At 41.2% G+C, this 17509-nt stretch overlaps 1 protein-coding gene across 7 annotated transcripts in view; it reads right to left on the reverse strand.

Annotated features, from left to right (window-relative positions):
- The window catches only part of Ift81 (intraflagellar transport 81), a 90142-nt gene that overhangs the window by 59520 nt on the left and 13113 nt on the right, over window positions 1-17509 (reverse strand). Inside the window, exons 1-8 of one of the 7 annotated variants that reach the window (XM_038345348.2) lie at window positions 16730-16815; window positions 12792-12959; window positions 11801-11904; window positions 10761-10941; window positions 7590-7679; window positions 4081-4146; window positions 3664-3774; window positions 1854-1938 (exon numbers count right to left, since the gene is read on the reverse strand). In XM_038345348.2, coding sequence (XP_038201276.1) covers window positions 1854-1938; window positions 3664-3774; window positions 4081-4146; window positions 7590-7679; window positions 10761-10941; window positions 11801-11904; window positions 12792-12935 — 781 coding nt within the window. In that variant the 5' untranslated portion in view covers window positions 12936-12959; window positions 16730-16815. Of the gene's footprint in view, window positions 1-1853; window positions 1939-3663; window positions 3775-4080; window positions 4147-6510; window positions 6687-7589; window positions 7680-10760; window positions 10942-11800; window positions 11905-12791; window positions 12960-16457; window positions 16659-16729; window positions 16816-17509 lie in introns of those variants that run through there. The other 6 variants (XM_038345347.2, XM_038345350.1, XM_038345349.2 and 3 more) reach the window with 6 other exon arrangements.

Here is a 17509-nt window from a genome sequence, read left to right on the forward strand (position 1 = left end):
CTTATAAATAGTACTGTACAATATATTGTGGTCTTTTATGGCTGATTACTTAGTTATGTTTTTGAGGCTCATGTATGTCATAAGCATGTATTAGTACTTCATTCACTTTGTGGCAGAATAATATCCCAATGTATAGATATGCCATATTTTGTTAGTCCATATACATCAGTTTAGGAACATGTGGTTCCTGCAACTCTTTTGCTTCTCACAAATAATGCTACTATGGGTATGTCTGTTCAAGTTTCTGTATGAATAGATGCTTCAGGTCTCTTAAGTATGTGCCTATGAGGGTGTAGTTCAGGAGTTGGTGGGCTGGCTCATTTAGCAAAGGTGCTTGCCTACAGGTCTCATGACCTGAGTTTCACCTCTGGAGTCCACGTGGTGGAAGGAGAAAAGCAACTTCCACAGGTTGTCTTCTGACCTCCACACTCACACCGTGACACCGGTGCCCATTCACAGATTAATGTTGAAAGACAGAAATAGAAGTTCACATGGTGACAAATTTTAGTATTTTTGATAAGTTTTGAACTGTTTTTCAAAGCAGTATATCCTTTACACTTCCACACACAAATATGAGAGTCCCAATTTCTGTACATTTTTGCCAACACCTGTCATTCTATGTATATGTACTATCCATAGATTACTATCCCTCCCTTAGCTAGATGATTACATTGTAATATTTCTCTAATACAAATGAGAGCTTTATATTGTTTTTTTGCATGGGTAATCTCCTTGCTGATGTGCAAGAACATTTTCAAAATGCCTGGGATGGGTTTAAGTGGGTTATGAGAACAATTCATCTGTGCAAAGCTATAGAGAACTCAGCCAGGGACACGTGTATCGTTAACCCTGTAATTCTACAAACCAGACCATAGAAAACATTCAGACTGAAGTTCAGTATCTGATTTTTTTCTTTACAGCCTTGACAGGGATCTGTGTTTTTCCCTGCATCTTGGACTTTCCCCAACCACAGTTTCTTCCACTGAGTTGATTTCTATCTATGAATTCTCTTATTCTAAAATAAGAGAATTCATACAGCACCCACCCTAAGCATACAGGGGAGGATTTACTTCCACAGCTAATGTTACTTTTACACCTTGACTGAAATAGGAGGCAAAAAATGTTTTTGAAAACCCATAGAGCTGGGCGGTGGTGGCGCACGCCTTTAATCCCAGCACTCGGGAGGCAGAGGCAGGCGGATCTCTGTGAGTTCGAGGCCAACCTGGGCTATAAGAGCTAGTTCTGGGACAGTCTCCAAAAGCTACAGAAGAAACCCTGTCTCGAAAAAAAAAAAAAAAAAAAAAGAAAACCCATGGATGGGGGCTGGGGAGATGGCTCAGAGGTTAAGAGCACTGGCTGGTCTTCCAGAGGACCTGGGTTTGATTCCCAGCAACCATAGGGTGGCTCACACCATTTATAATGAGATCTGGTGCCCTCTACTGTATGCAGGCAGAAAACCCATGGATGTTTTTATCGATTCCTACTGACCAGCTAGGAAATGATGCTCCAATTATTATTAGTGGGATAATTAATTCCCACTAATCACTTTAAGGAATATCCTGGTGTAAATTACTATTTTCTAATCTTCTATATCATGTAATAACTTCACTTAGGGGCTAGAGAGATGGCTCAGTGGTTAAGGGCACTGACTGCTCTTACAGAGGACCTGGGCTCAATTCCCAGCACCCATATGGCAGCTCACAACTGTCTATAACTCCAAGATCAACAGCCTCACACAGACATACATGCAGGCAAAGCACCAATGCATATAAAATAAAAATAAATAAAAGAAATGTTAAAGAAAAAAACCACAGGGAGTCATAAAAACATCTAAATAAAGAAAGTTCACTTACTTTCAGGCTTTGCATCTGCTGCTGCATGCCGCATACTTTTCAGCTGGTTCTGCACTCTTTGCAATCTCTGCACCGCATGAAACAGCTTTAAACAACAATTTGATTTAGTGAAACAATGCTCACATAGGCAAGCAATGGGGATACATGGGATTCTCACATTATAGAAGAAACAGGTAAATGCTAAGAAAATAAGTACATTAAACTGGTCGGGCAGTGGTGGCGCACGCCTTTAATCCCAGCACTAGGAGACAGAGGCAGGCGGATTGCTGTGAGTTTGAGGCCAGCCTGGTCTACAAGAGCTAGCTCCAGGACAGGCTCTAAAACTACAGTGAAATCCTGTCTCAAAAAAACAAAATAAATAAATAAATAAATAGGAACATTAAAACAAAAATATAACTAGTTTTCTCAAATGTGTGTGTGTGCCACTGCGTGCAGGTGCCCACAGAGGTCTGAAGAGCCCATGGAATTAGTTAGAAGAAGTTGTATGCCATCCTACGTGGGTACTGGGAACCAAACACAGATCTGCTGCAAGAGTATCAGATGCTCTTATCTACAGAACCATCTACCTAGTCCCTCATACAAAATTTAAGACATGCTTCCACATTTTTCTTTAGTTGCTGTTTCAGTTAGTGATTAAAGAAAAATCTTTGTGACTGGTGTGGTGGCATTTGCCTTTAATCCCAGCACTCAGGAGGCAGGAAGATCTCTGTGAGTTCAAGGCCAGTCTACATACCAAACTCCGGGACAGCCAGGACTACATAATAAGACCCCACTTCCAAAACTAACTAACTAAATAACTAACTATTCACTGGAGAGATACATGCAGAGCCTTTCCTGTGTAGCGTGGTTTCCTTGGCCTTAGGAGATGCTAACATTCTCAGTACTTTTCAGCATCAGAAAATGACATTAAATAACCACTTGAGGCTTAGGAAACAAAGTTCACTGCTGCAGGGCAGCTGCTGTGGTGCCAAGTCAAGCTACCATGGAACTAAATTGCTCAGCTGCCAGTTTAAATTGGCAATTTAGAAATTACACTGATTTGAAATGTATTTTTAAAGTTTAAGGCAGATTTTTAATTAATTAAAGTAAAATTTTCAGACCAAATAATTTCTTCTTTAAGGTGAAGTTTAAAAACATGACAGTGTGGGTGATTCTGAGGACTCAGAGTATTTTTAATTAAGAGTATTTTGTGACATTGTCAACAGCAGCAACACCTTATTTGGGGCTCCATACTATGTGGTTAAGTATGGACTATAGTTGACTCATGCTGTTCCTACACAGCAGAGAATTATTCTACTGGGCAGCAGTAAGATTAGCTGCTAGTGGAAGATTCTTTACAGAGCACCGTACATCTAAGGCACTAAGAACGCTCTTTTGGTTTCAGAGATCACAGGACCCTGAACATTTTACTCCAGTGGCAAATAAGCAAATCATGCCTGGGGATACAGCTCAATTGCAGAGTGCTTGTCTAGCTGTGCTTTAGGTTCAGTCCTCAAATATTGCAAAAGGGAAAGACAAATGGAAAGAAAGAGAAAACAGTAGTCTTGACTAGGAATAAAGCTCAGTCATATAGTACATGCGCAGCACGAGCAAGGCCCTGGTTTGATTCCCAGCAACACACACACACATAAAGTCCTAAAGAAAAAGAGTAGGTCCATCATGCTGCCAAGAGGAAATATGAAATTCTAAAATTCATTCTCATATATATATGTATGTATATATACATATATGTATATATACATACATATATATATTTAATTACTAAGAGGAGCTACTTCTGTGATCCTGAGTAGAAACTTTCTGTGGATACCTGATTCTTTTGTTCCTGTTTCTGTTGTGCAAGAAATTCTTCTCTCTCTTTCTCAACCCGAAGCTGTCTTGCTATTTTAAGCATCCGCTGATGATTCTGAACAGTCTCCACCTACAGTAAAGGAATAAGTAGTACATGTTACTGTCACATTTGAGGAAGGCATTAGCAAGTCATGTGACTCCCACGTCCACTCATCATTTCCTTTTGGTAAACAGTACTCCCCGAGATGACAGCCAAGCTTTCAACTCCAGGTCCTTGAAAGTTTTGGGCTACTGCCTGGGAGATTCCCTTTCCCCAGTGTTACTTGAGTCCATCCTCCCCTGGATGCCCATGTCTAACTTAATCTTTATTTGCATTCCTAAATCTCTGCCAGTCCTTGGGACTCACTGAAGTCTATGGGGCTAATTCTTGACCTACCCTTTTCTTCAAACGTTCAACTCTCTTCATGAGTTGGTCTTTTTCTTCTTCCATTGCGCTGATGTCCTAAACAGTAGTAAAGAGGCCATTAAAAACACTCTCAGTCTATAGGACTGAGGTGGGTTTTGCACAAGCCCTGCTCTACTATCCCATCACAACCAGAGCAAGAAACAAAGATCCTCTTTTGATTTCAGGGCATTTCCATTTTCCCCCGGTCTTCTTTATGCAAGAAATTTTTTTTTGGCAGCTTGGCATTCATCTAGAAAAGCAACTACAGCAGGTGATAGCATAGCAAGGTAAAGCTGCCAGCCAGCACACTTGTGTTCTGATTCCAAATATGGCTACATGATTCTTCAAAAATCTTCCATAATGAAATGTATGTAGGCCTAAATACATGAACAGCTGCTGACATCCCATCTACTTTGTTAAATAACAAACCATATATCTTGCTGATTTCCCATCAAAATTACTTTTAAGATTATCGTGGGCTTTTGTTTGTTTTTGTTTTGTTTTATTTTTGAGACAGGGTCTCACCAGATAGCCCTGACTGTCTTGGAATTCAGTATATAGACCATGCTGGTCTCAAACTCAAAATATCTACCTGCTTCTGCCTCCCAAGTGCTAGGATTGAAGGCATGCACCGCCCATGTCTTACCCATTTGGTGTTCTTAAAATGCAAAATTGAGCCAGGCTGTGGTGGCGCACACCTTTAATCCCAGCACTCAGGAGGCAGAAGCAGGTGAATCTCTGTGAGTTCGAGGCCAGCCTGGTCTACAAGAGCTAGTTCCAGGACAGACTCCAAAGCTACAGAGAAACCCTGTCTCTAAAAACCAAAAAGGTAAAATTGTATATGGGTTTGTCAACCAATTTTCTCTCTGAAAAAAAAAAAATTAAAAATAAACTGCCTTCTTTCTTAAATCAGCTCTACAATAGTTGGTAGTGAAAACTAACATCCTTTCTAAACAAACAAACAAAAACCAAAAACCTATTCACTAATATTAGGTAACCTAAAAAATGGTAGCCAGAACTGGTAGGATTTCAGGACATGGGCACTCTCACTACTGATAGTGCTGTGTTAAAGAATAATGTGAGAAGTCATAAAATAAAGATGCATCCTTCAGGCCAGGGACACTGCACTTGGGAGTCTAAGAAAATGTTCACTAAGGTTTGCGAGATGACTCAGTGGGTAAGGGCACTGAAAACCTAAGGTCAATTCTAGGACCTACATGGTAGAAGAGAATAACTCCCATAAGCTGTCCTCTGACCTCCCTCCACATGTACACTGGCGCATGCGCGCGCACACACACACACACACACACACACACACACACACACAAATAAATAAATAAATATAATAAAATGTTCACTTAAAGCCAGACTTTTCTATAAGGATTCTTATTGATGCCAATGAAGCTCAAATTTGAAAGAATATAAATGTCTGACAATGATTAACTACAGTGTAACAAAATGAAAGTCATTAAAGTGGTGTAGAAGAGTGTTTAATGACATGGAAAAGTTATGAAATGACATTCCTTGAAAGAAGCAAATTACAATACTTATATATAGCTCAATTCCAAGGGAAATTGTCAACAATAGGTACCTCAAGAGCACATGATTGTGAGTGAATTCTTTTCTATTTCTTTTTTAACCATATCATTTAAATCTACTACAGAGAAGAGGTTCAAGAATATTTAGTAATAATGAATGGAATTAAAATCAGATTCTGCATTCTCTGAGTCATCATTCCCAGAGCACAGCAAAGGCTCTCTCACTCACCAGGCCTTCTTATCGACCAGAGCTCAGCTCACCTTCCATTTCTAATCAACAAACTCCTATTGAGGGCCTGCCAAATGCCAGGCCCCATGTCAGGCACTGGGAGGACAGTGGTGGAGATGCATAAGCATAGCCCTTACCTTCTTATGGCTTCATGCATTTAGAAAGACAGAAATTAAGGCAATTATAAGGGCAATGAATGCCATAACAGGAAAAGAACTAGGGAAAGTGATCTATTTAGGGAGTCAGGGATGGCTTCCCTGAGGAAGAAACTTTGATGTCTCTGATTTAATGAGAATATAAAGATAGCACTCATAACTCAGGAATTCTAAAAATACAAGACTCATGCAAGTCAGAATAGCAAGTGTTTAAGGAAAGTACCTAAACGACTGGGCAGAAAGTAAAAAATATTTTCTGGAGAACATATATTAAAAGCCCTAAAATAATTTATGTGCTTTAACAAGCAATTCTATATCTAAAAAGTATTGCAAAGAAACTATCACAGCCATACAAAAATTATGCTGATAATCATGGAATTATTTATAATAGCAAAAAATTAAGCCAAAACCTAAATATGATTAATGTATATGTACTATAGAAAACTAATTTGGTCATTGCTATAATTTTATAGAAAGATAACAATGAAAATACACTCACAAAGTAATGATTAAAAAGCAGCAAGGGGCTGGAGCGATGGTCCAGTGGGTTAAGAGCATGTATGCCTGAGTCTGGTTCCCAGCATCCATGGTAGGCTGCTTTTAATGTCTGTAACTCCAGCTCTGGGGGATCCAACATCCTTCCCTGGACTCTGCAGGCACATGCACTTACATGCACATACTCCCACACAGATACACACATGGACACATTTTAAAAAACATAAAAACAAACCTTAAGAAAGCAGCGAGACTGTGGGGATGGCTCAGATGGTAAAGCCTGCTTAGCAAACAAGAGGCAGGACCCGAGTCCCATCCCATTCTCCAGCACCTGCACAGTAAGTGAGCATGCTAACACACACTTGTATTCCCAGCACTAGGGAGGTGGAAACAGGGGGTTCTCTGAGCCTGGCTGGCCAGACAGTCTCACCTAATTGATGAGCTTCAGACCACTGAGAAACCCTGTCTCTAAGGAGGACAACGGCATCCTGATGATGACACCTGAGGTAGTCCTCGAGCCTTCATAAAGAAAGCAAGACAGGTAATAATGGATTGCATGATCTCATATACACACAACACAACTTTTTCTTCTTTGTTCTTTTCTGCATTTTCTCTATCATATATAGAATATATACCAAATAAAGAGTCAAAATGAAGTATTCCTAAATCCCTGCTAGTTGTCAACATGAAACATGAACTCACTGCCCTCGTTGTTTTTTCAGTAAAGAACTACAAAGGAAAAGCTGGGCGTGACTGAGTGTGCCTGTAATTCCAGTGCTGGGGTTGGACACAGACAGCTATTGCTGGCCAGTCAGGCTAACCTAAGTTTCAGGTTCAGTGAGAGATTCTGCCACAAAAAATAATGTAGAAAGCAAAGGCAGATTCCAGATGTCCTCTGGCCTCTACATGCACACACACAGACACATGTCCACACTACCAACAGATATGCACACTAATACTAAAGGCCCACAAAGAAGTCATTTACCATCACTAGTTTTCATACAGTTAAAACTCAGCCTGAATTAACTAAAATCAAACAATCTGAATATAGTATCATTCAAGTCCAATTGGATATTTCTTTACCCTTCTTATTTCTGCTGTAGAAAATCCAGATGTTTTGAGCTGCTCACATTCTTTATGCAGAGTTTTAAAAGCTTCCATCAGCTCTTCATACTGAAAGAGGAAGTTAGCAGGTTACCAGCTATGACTACGTCCAGCCGTGTTCTCTTCATCAAGCTGCCCACTAACTTGCTGCAATCATTTAAATCATTTAAACAACATTACATACATGTTCTTAAAAGCAGTCACTGGAGCCGGGCGGTGGTGGCACACGTCTTTAATCCCAGTACTCAAGGAGGCAGAGGCAGGCTGATCTCTGTGAGTTCAAGGCTAGCCTGGTCTACAAGAGCTATTTCCAGAACAGGCTCCAAAGCTACAGAGAAACCCTGTCTTGGAAAAAAAAAAAAAAAACAAACAAACAAACAAAAAAAACTAAAAAAACCAGTTATGGCCAGGTTGTGGAGGCACACACGTTTAATCCTAGCACTCAGGAGGTAGTGGATCTATAAGTTTGAGGCCAGCCTGGTCTACAGGTCTACAGAGCAAATTCTAGGACAGGTTCCAAAACTACATAGAGAAACCCTGCCTTAAAAAACAAAAAGCAGCCGGGCGATGGTGGCGCACGCCTTTAATCCCAGCACTCGGGAGGCAGAGGCAGGCGGATCTCTGTGAGTTCGAGACCAGCTTGGTCTACAGAGCTAGTTCCAGGACAGGCTCCAAAGCCACAGAGAAACCCTGTCTCGAAAAACCAAAAAAAAAAAAAAAAAAAAAACCAAAAAACAACAACAACAAAAAAAAACAAAAACAAAAAGCAGTCTCGATTACATAATGTAATTCTAGGCTTTTGAAGACTGAGGCAGAAGGATCAGGGGTGTAAGGTCAGAATGGGCTACATATCAAAAATCAAAAACAAAATCCTGCACATTCTTACAATCCATACAGCATAAAAAAAAAAAAAAACCAAGATTTGCATGGTCTCCTCATAAATACTTCTCTGGCTCCATTTCTGGCTATTTTCTTTCTCACGATCTCAACTCTTGCTATGTTGTCCCTGGAACAGCCCTGGCTCCCACCTGTAGGTTACCTATCCGATTCCCCCTGAGAACAGTTATAACGCCATCCCTGCTAACCTGGATAACAGATTCACTCCAACAGTCCGAGCATAGCTACCACGGTTCTCAGTGAAGCCTTGTCTATCAGAGTAGAGATCATGTCATAACAGAGTAGTTACTTGTCTGCCTCCCTCCAGGAAATCGCAATAGCCAGGAGGGCTAGAATGCAATTGGTATGAATACCTTCACAACCCCAGGGCTTACTATAGGACATAATTCTCACAGGTGTGTAATAAACAGTAGTCATATTAATGAAAAATACCATAGCCATTACCCTAATTTTTAAATGAGCAGTAGTCTATGGTCTGAAAGTATAGCTCAGTGGTAGAACATGTACCTAACATGCATAAGACCCTGGGTTCAGGTGCTAGAGAGATGGCTGGGTGGTTAAGAGCACTACTAACTACTCTTTCAGAGGACCCAGGTTCAATTCCCAGCATCCACATGGCAGCTCACAACTGCTGTAACTCCAAGATTTGACACCCTCAAACAGACATACATGCAAGCAAAACACCAATGCACATAAAATAAAAATTAATTACTTTTTAAAAAAAAAAAAAAAAGACCGTTTCAATCTCTAGCACCACACACATACACACCACAGTATTTTTTAAATGATAACATCAGGAAATTAATATTTTTGACTTATCATATTCTATAAATCTACAAATCATTCTAAAACTTTTCATTCAGAAAGACAACATTCTTTCTCTCCCTCCCCCTCTATATGTATACATACACATATATACATATACTGGTTTTTCGAGATACTATTTCTCTGTTTAACAGCCCTGGATGTCCTGGAACTTGCTCTGTAGACCAGGCTGGCCTCAGACTCACAGAGATCCATCTGCCTCTGCTCCTGAGTACTAGGATTAAAGGTGTACACCACCACCACCTGGCATCATTTTTATTAGTGTCTTTGCTAAATGTGCTCTTTTTAAATACACATACCTCTCAGACATGCTTCAAGAACAACATCTTTATTGCCTTTTATCCCCTTAATGAGCTAAGTATATTAAGAGATACTATTAATAAACTTCCTCTAAAGGAATTATTGACATTACCAAAAACATATCAAACAGATATCCAAAATGCAATCTTTTAAAATCACTGCTAGTGATCTATGGAATACATATGAACCCACTTATGAAGGGGGTGAGAAGGGAGTAGAAATACTCCACACTTAGACATCCCTGTTTTATCACATAAATGCTTACTGTGGCATTTGAGCTATGTACATACAGCCGTGGCTTTAAGAGACCAATATTAACTTTACTTTTAATGATAGCTATAACAATACACAGATGAAAAATAAAAATATCTGGTTGTTTTGATTCAGCCCAAATACTAAGCAACCAACATACAGAAGTCACTATACTAAATCCTGGAAGAAAACCAAGACAGACACACCTGTCTCCATGGACCTCACAGTCTACTGGAAAAGACAGAATGACAAACTTTATAACAAACTGACCCCAAAATCAGTCTAAGTATAAAAAACTAAAATTCTTTGAAATCCAGCCTGGTTTCTCTGTTTCTGCCGTCTGTGGTCAGCCAGGTACTTTGAGACAAGAGAACCCAGGAATCAGACTCAGTAGTCAAGAGCTTAAAGAAAGATCCAAGGCCAGAAGCCAATGTTGGAGAGAAAAATGCACTGCAAACATCCACTCTCTCTATCCTGAAAGAATCGCAAGCCTGCATCAGCTGCAGGGCTCACAAGTTCCAACTAGCCGAGGCAGTGAATGTCTACCATTTGTCCTGGTGTGTTATCACGACAGCCAGCATCTCTCTCATTTGGACGGCAAACTGCATAACTATCTTGCTGTCAGCACATGCTCTGCAGTCTCCAGCCCAGGAGCCCATCTACCCAGAATTACTCAGTACAGAGAGTTCTTGAACATCCATTTCCTATCCATTCGGTCCTATCATCAAATAGCGTTTGTGTGTGAAAGTCAGTGTAAGATATGACTACAGCTGATCATCAGCTGACAGCACTTTCTTTGCTGTCACCTGGAATCCTAAGGTAACAATGAGAGAGAGATTATCACCGAGGCCAAGCAGCTCCGCCCACTATATGTACCTGTTTATTGGTGTCGGCCACAGTTTCATCCTGTAGAAATTCACTTGGCACCTCCAGTTTTATTAAAAAACGAGCTAAATATGCCCTTTTCTTTAGTTCATTACTCCTCTGAAGAAGCCAGTGGAGCACTGGGTAAATTACAGGTTTACTTCCAATCACCAAACCCTGACGAAAGGTACTCCTAAGAAGAAAGCACACCGCAGATGCAGTCAGCATAACTGGAAAAGACAGCCTTTATTCACAGCGTAACTTACAGGGTCCTTATTATTTTACAGAACTACTTTTAAAATATGGATACAAAGCTAAAGTCAGTCTTACATTAGTCATAAAACTAAATCCTCAATATATTACTAAAGTATCCAAGAAGTTGTGTTGAAAAAAAATTAATTGGCTGGACAGTGGTGGCTTGCGCCTTTAACCCCAGCACCTGGGAGGTAGAGGCAGGTGGATCTCTGTGAGTTTGAGGCCAGCCTGGTCCACAAGAGCTAGTTTCCAAAGTAAAACCTTAATTCTTAATGCTGGCTGGGCAGCACTTAAGTTGTTTTGGTTTCTTAAGATTTTTATTTATATGTATGTGTATATTTGTGTAAGTATATGATGTGTGTGCAGAGGTGTGTGTGTGTGTGTGTGTGTGTGTGTATGTCTGCCCTGAGAGGCCAGAAGAGGAAATTTGATACCCTGGAGCTGGAGCTGTAGATGATTGTGAGCCACTAAACTCAGGTCCTCTGAAGGAGCAGCAAACATTATTAACCACTGAGCCATTTTTTCAGCCCCAGAGTTATTTTATCTAGAATGGCATAAATCACAAAATGGTATTTGCCTGACTTTTTTGGCCAGAGGGGAAGAACTGACCCATTTAAGACTTTCTACGTGACAATACAGCATTCGAAGGATTAAAACGGTTTTCAAATTCTGTAATGTCCTAAGGCAATCAGAAAAGGGAGGGCCAGATGTTACCTAAAAAGACCAACTACAGCATCTGGAGGTTTGAGCTTTAAAGCACAGCTTTAAGAAAACATGATATATGAGCAGATTCTTACATGTCTGTAGCATTTCCTGGAGGCTTGTACTTAAGGATACCAAGAAGGTTCAACATTCGCTTGGCTGTCTGCTCTGGCATCTCCTCTCTGATATCAACATCTTGCTAACAAATAAATAAATTGAAAAATATGTCATTGTTGTATAGTTAACAAAGAAAAATATTTAAACTCATTGACAAGCTTGTTCTGGTGGAGCTAACAGGCACAATGGTCTCTTCATAAAGCAGATTAAGTGCAGGGCTCAGATTCCAAGTGAGGGAGCAAACAAGTCAGATCAGGATTCACATTTAGAATGTCAAGCTTCAAAGAAAGTCTCCAATAGGAAAGTGGATAAAAGACATAAACTAACTTGCAATACAATAAAACCTTTTGTAAAATGCATCTTTATTCCAGGACCAAAGCTATTTGTGTCTAGAAGTAGAGAAATAATGTCTAAATAAGGTTTAGATAGAAAATTGAGGGGCCAGCGAAATGGCTTAACGGGTAAAGGGGTCTGCCACCAAGCCTGGCAACACCAATTTGATCACAGGGACTCACATGGTAGAAGAGAGAACTGATGCCTGAAAGTCGTCCTCTTTCTTGAGTTTGATGAGCATGTACATGCCCACACACAAGCACACAAAATAAATAAAATGTAAAAAAAAAAAAAAAACATTTTTTTAGTAGACACTGAAATGTGTGTTAGTAGGAGACCTACAGATCATTTACTACTGCTTTACAAGCAGGGTAAACAAGGCCTGAGGAGGGCTTTGCAGACCCACAATAGTTAGAGGAAAGGCAGCAGGCTGTCCTAACATACTTTTCATTACAAAGAAGGAGAAAATTTAGCCACTTCTTTAATCCCAGAACTCAGGAGGCGGAGGCAGGCAGATCCCAGTGAAGCCAGCCTGGTCTACAAAATGAGTTCCAGGACAACAAAGCAAACAGAACAAACAAACAAGAAAGCCCACAAAAAGCAAAAATAAAAAATGGAAATGAAGAGGAAACTTACCTTGGGGTCGATCTCAGCCAGAACATCATTGAGAACTTGTAATAGTTGCATTGGTCCCAGAGAATCAAATGTGATTAAATTATAGTTCTTCTTAAAAGGCTCCTTATTGAGGCTATCCACGATGAATTTGATTTGGTCACTCATGATTAAGTCTTTTATAGCTTAAAACTAAAAAGTGGGGAAAAGAAAAAAAGGAGGGGGATTCCTTAATCTTGATAGCTAAAGAAAGTGTTGGGAGAGAATCAGAATTAAGTTTATAGGAAGTAGGCAGAGGGGTACAGAGAGGTCTGTACAGCATACAAAATGTGGAGTAAAGGCCAGTTTGTTAGAAGAAATCAAACTATGAAATTTCTTATGGAATCTATATGTGCTGATAACATTTACTATTGACTGCTCTTGTACCACATCAGCTCTGGCAGCAGTCACCTGGACACAGCCCACTGACACTAGAGCCTCTCCAGTACGCTACACAGTTTTTACCCTGGGTTAAAGAAAGAATTTACAGGCAAAATTTTAGTTTTTGTTTTAAATTGGTAACTCACATTAAAATATCAGATTTTTATGGTAAAAATCTAGATCTTGGGGCTGGAGAGATGGCTCAGTAGATAAGAGCATTGCCTGCTCTTCCAAAGGTCCTGAGTTCAATTCCCAGCAACCACATGGTGGCTCACAACCATCTGTAATAAGGTCTGGTGCCCTCTTCTGGCCTGCAAGCATACATGTAGACAGAATATTATATACATAATAAATAAACATTTTTTAAAAAAATCTAGATCTTGTTCCTTTTGGCAAGCAGATCTGGCGACCCAGACCCCATATTTGTGCTTAGCCTCAGCCACAGAATGCAAGCAGGGCCCACACACCACATACAGCCCAGGCATGTTCTCTAGTGCTGTCCAGGTCTCCAGCAAACACTCTCCACCCATTGCTATTACTGGATTAGCCTGGGAGACCTCAACTCTGAGTAATTCAGGTCCTGGTTTCCTTTTACCTTCAACGAGGAAACCGTCTCCAGCATTCGGCCGCCACCTCTCATCCCAAATCACTTGTAAGCTCTCTTTCCTATGGAATATAGGCTGATCCTCTTAGATCTCATGACCTTTATGATCTAGCTCAGCCTTTCACTCCGAAGCCAGCCCAGTCACTGTTCCCTGCTTCCACCTACTTTTCTCTGCCTAGCAGGATTGCTTCCCTTGTTTGGAGGTGTGACTCTCACCAAGCTCAGGTTCAAGTTATCTCAGGAAACCCTCAAGTTCTGCAGCAAAGAAACAGAGTCTGCCCTCCACCCCCACCATATGGTCTACTCGGCTTTCGTTAGGCTACTTTTTATGTTGTTCTACTTTCTTAGGTGTACATTATTTCTTGCTTTGCACAACTGTACTTTCCATGAGGAATCACATTTCCATTTTGAATACACATTGAGCTGGAAACAATGACTTCTACTAGACTGAATGAACTAGTTCATAGGCCTCAAGCCAAAAAACAAAACAAATAAAATAAAAAAATAAAACACAGAAGCCAAAGTAAAGAAGAAATAAGGCCGTTATGAAAGACCATAACCTTAAAAAAAACTGAATTTCTGGGACCGGAAAGAGCACTCAGCAGTTAAGAGCACTGGTTGCTCTTGTAGAGGACCTGGGGTTTGGTTCCCAGCACCCATGTGGTGGCTCACAACCATCCCTAACTTCATTTCCAGGGACTCTAACATCCTCTTCTGAACATCACGGGCATTAGGCATGCATGTGGTGCACATACATACACGCAGGCAAAACATACACCTAAAATAAATATTTTAAATTATTTTTTAAATTCTTAATTAAAAGTTATGTATCTGATTCAACTGCTGAAAAGGCTTTATCATAGGAAATTGTTTACTAAAATGAACTGCGGGGCTGGGGACGTAGCATAGTTGGTGGAGGGCTTGCCTAAAATGTAGGAAGCCCTGAATTCAGTTCCTAGCACTGACTAAACTGGATGTGGCTGCACATGGAAACAGGACAATCAGAAGTGCAAGGTGAGCCGGGCAATGGTGGCGCACGCCTTTAATCCCAGCACTTGAGAGGCAGAGGCACGTGGATCTCTGTGAGTTCGAAGCCAGTCCAGTCTACAGAGTGAGTTCCAGGACAGGCTCCATAGCTACTGGGAAACCCTGTCTCAAAAAATAAAACAAAAAGAAGTACAAGGTAATCCTTGGCTACTCACTGAGTTCAAAGCAGCCTAGGCCACTTGAGACCTTGTCAAAAACCACCACAGACTGAGCTGCTATTCCTGTATAAAATGCTGCACATCTGTAACCCCAAGACTGCAGAGGCTGAGAGAGAAGGAGCCAGAGTTTGAGGCCAGCCTGGGCTACATAAGACCAGATTAAACTAGAAAAGATAAGTGAGACAAAGGAAGCAAAGGTTATCTTAATGCTTTCTTAGTTAAAACTATGAAAGAGATACTATTTCACTGAAGATATAAAGTGAAGCCATGAGCATCATGAACATCTTGCTCTAAAAAAAAAATTTTTTTTTTCCTTTTGAAAGATCTCGCTGTGCAGGCCTAGGTAGCCTGGGCTACAGCCCCACTATGTAGACTAAGGCTCTACCTCCTAAATGCTGGGATTAAAATCAAGGCCCACCAAGCCTGGCATGAAATGGGTTCCTTAATTGGGTGGGTGAAGCTTACATTTAGAAAACATTTAAAAAACTAAAAATATTACTATTTCATAATAACACAATTATGAGTAAATAAAATAGTAAAAAGACAGAAAAGGATGGCATAACCAGTATAGCTTCTAAATTTAAGATTTCTTTTAAGCTTATATAAAAATATCTTAGCCAGGAAGTGTGGTTTGTGCTTTTAATCTCAGTGCTAGGAGGCAGAGGCAAGCATATCTCTGAGTTCAAGCCCAGCTTGGTCTACAGAGTGAGTTCCTGGACAACCAGGGCTACACAGAGAAACCCACACAGAGAAGCGGTTCTCAAAACACAAACCAAAAATAAATAAAAGTAATTATCTTTTTTTTTAAACTGTGGAGCTTCAAGTTTTCAGCTGTAAAAATATATTAATACACATCATATCCACATATAAATTTAAAACAATTCTTTTTTTCTCTTTCAGAAACACAAAATCAAACCAAATATCTGAATAAATGAGTAAAATGTTGCTAAAAAGAGAAGAAAAGTGGGGTTCTGGGGGCTCATGAGTAATTACAGGCAGGTAATGGTTGCTAAGGGAGGGATATATATTTTCTTCAATGGTGTGCCACTGATAAGTAACCCATGCTCCTGAAAGAAACCATAATTAAACTCATAGGACCACCAAAAAAGAAGGGGGGGGATCATTAAAGTCGAAGGGAAATGAGCTGGGAAATGGAAAGGGAATCGGAGTGGGAAGTCGGAGCGGTATAATCAAAAGACACTGTATGCATGTATGAAGATGAAGATAGCCTAATGGCACCCATTATACATAACTAATATATGGCAATCAAAAAAACTTTTTTAAAGAAAGAAATCAGTTGGGGTTCCCACACCCCAGGTCGCCCACCAGCTTTCAGAGGACAAAGATGTTCTTGAACAGGTAGGCTGTCGGTGCCCGGCGGGCGCTGCGCGCTAAAATTAGCAAAAGCAATTACTATCCCTCTTCAAGCGCAACTGGCCGCGCTAATTCACCAGCACTCACCCACAGCAGCACCCAGGGGGCCGGGGCAAGAATTAAAACCAGGACGCGCGTTTTATCTGGCACAAGTCGGGGCGGCGTGCGCAGGCCCACTGGCTCCCGCGAGTCCCAGAAACAGAGTCCAGGGCGGGTGGGGGGGCCAGGGACCCCGCTTCCGCCAGGCCCCACGCGGCCGACCCCCGACCAGGCCCTGGCGCCGCCACCGGCCGGGAGCGGGCGCAGTTCGAGGGGACTCGGGGTTCGCCGAGTTTCCGGCCGCGAGTTGGAATGGTTACCTCAAATTCTCCTCACAAAACCACTTCCCCACCCCTCGGGAGGCACCCGGGCGCTAGCGGGTTCCTAGAGACCGCTCCTTGGCAACGGTTGCCATGTGGTGACGTCACTTCCCATGACTTAGGGCGCGCACCGTGGGCGGGGCCTCGGGCTGGAAGCTGGACCTGTTGCCTGGAGTTCTGAATCACTGCAGAAAGCCTAGGGTGTCCCGGGCTGCGGGTCCCACTCTGGGCGATAATCGCCGTCGCGAACCCTCTACAGTTCACACTTGACAAAGTACTTATCCTATGCTATTTGCGTGTGCTGTTTCATACATTTATTTACTTACCAAACTTGAGGCGACTACTTCTTTGAAGCAGGGCTAGCTGAAGTTTGGGGTCAGGAAGCACTGGGCGTGGTTTTCAAGTTTAGGTTTTCGACATAAGTATCTCCAGATTAAACCATACAAGGGAACAATAATAAAGTATAGATTAAGAGACGCATGGAGGGAGAGAGACAGAGACTGACAGACAAATGGAGTCCTACTCTGAAAACTGGGTTAGTTGATCAGACATCCTTGGAGAAACTTACCATAACCTAAAACTAACAAATGATAAATTAGACCTTTCTTATATGCCCCATACTGCTGACTGCTGCAATTAGAGAATTCAATAGAGAGCAAGACCCAGAGGGGTTCTGTCCCTGTAGGAGTAAGGGGGTAAGACAGACGGCAAACAGGCCAGGACTGAGAGACATGTAGCAAAATGTTCCGGTGATGATGAAGGCCAGATGACGAGCCCCGC

The sequence above is a fragment of the Arvicola amphibius genome, chromosome 10, assembly GCF_903992535.2.
Source record: "Arvicola amphibius chromosome 10, mArvAmp1.2, whole genome shotgun sequence".
NCBI classification, from domain to species: Eukaryota; Metazoa; Chordata; class Mammalia; order Rodentia; family Cricetidae; genus Arvicola; species Arvicola amphibius.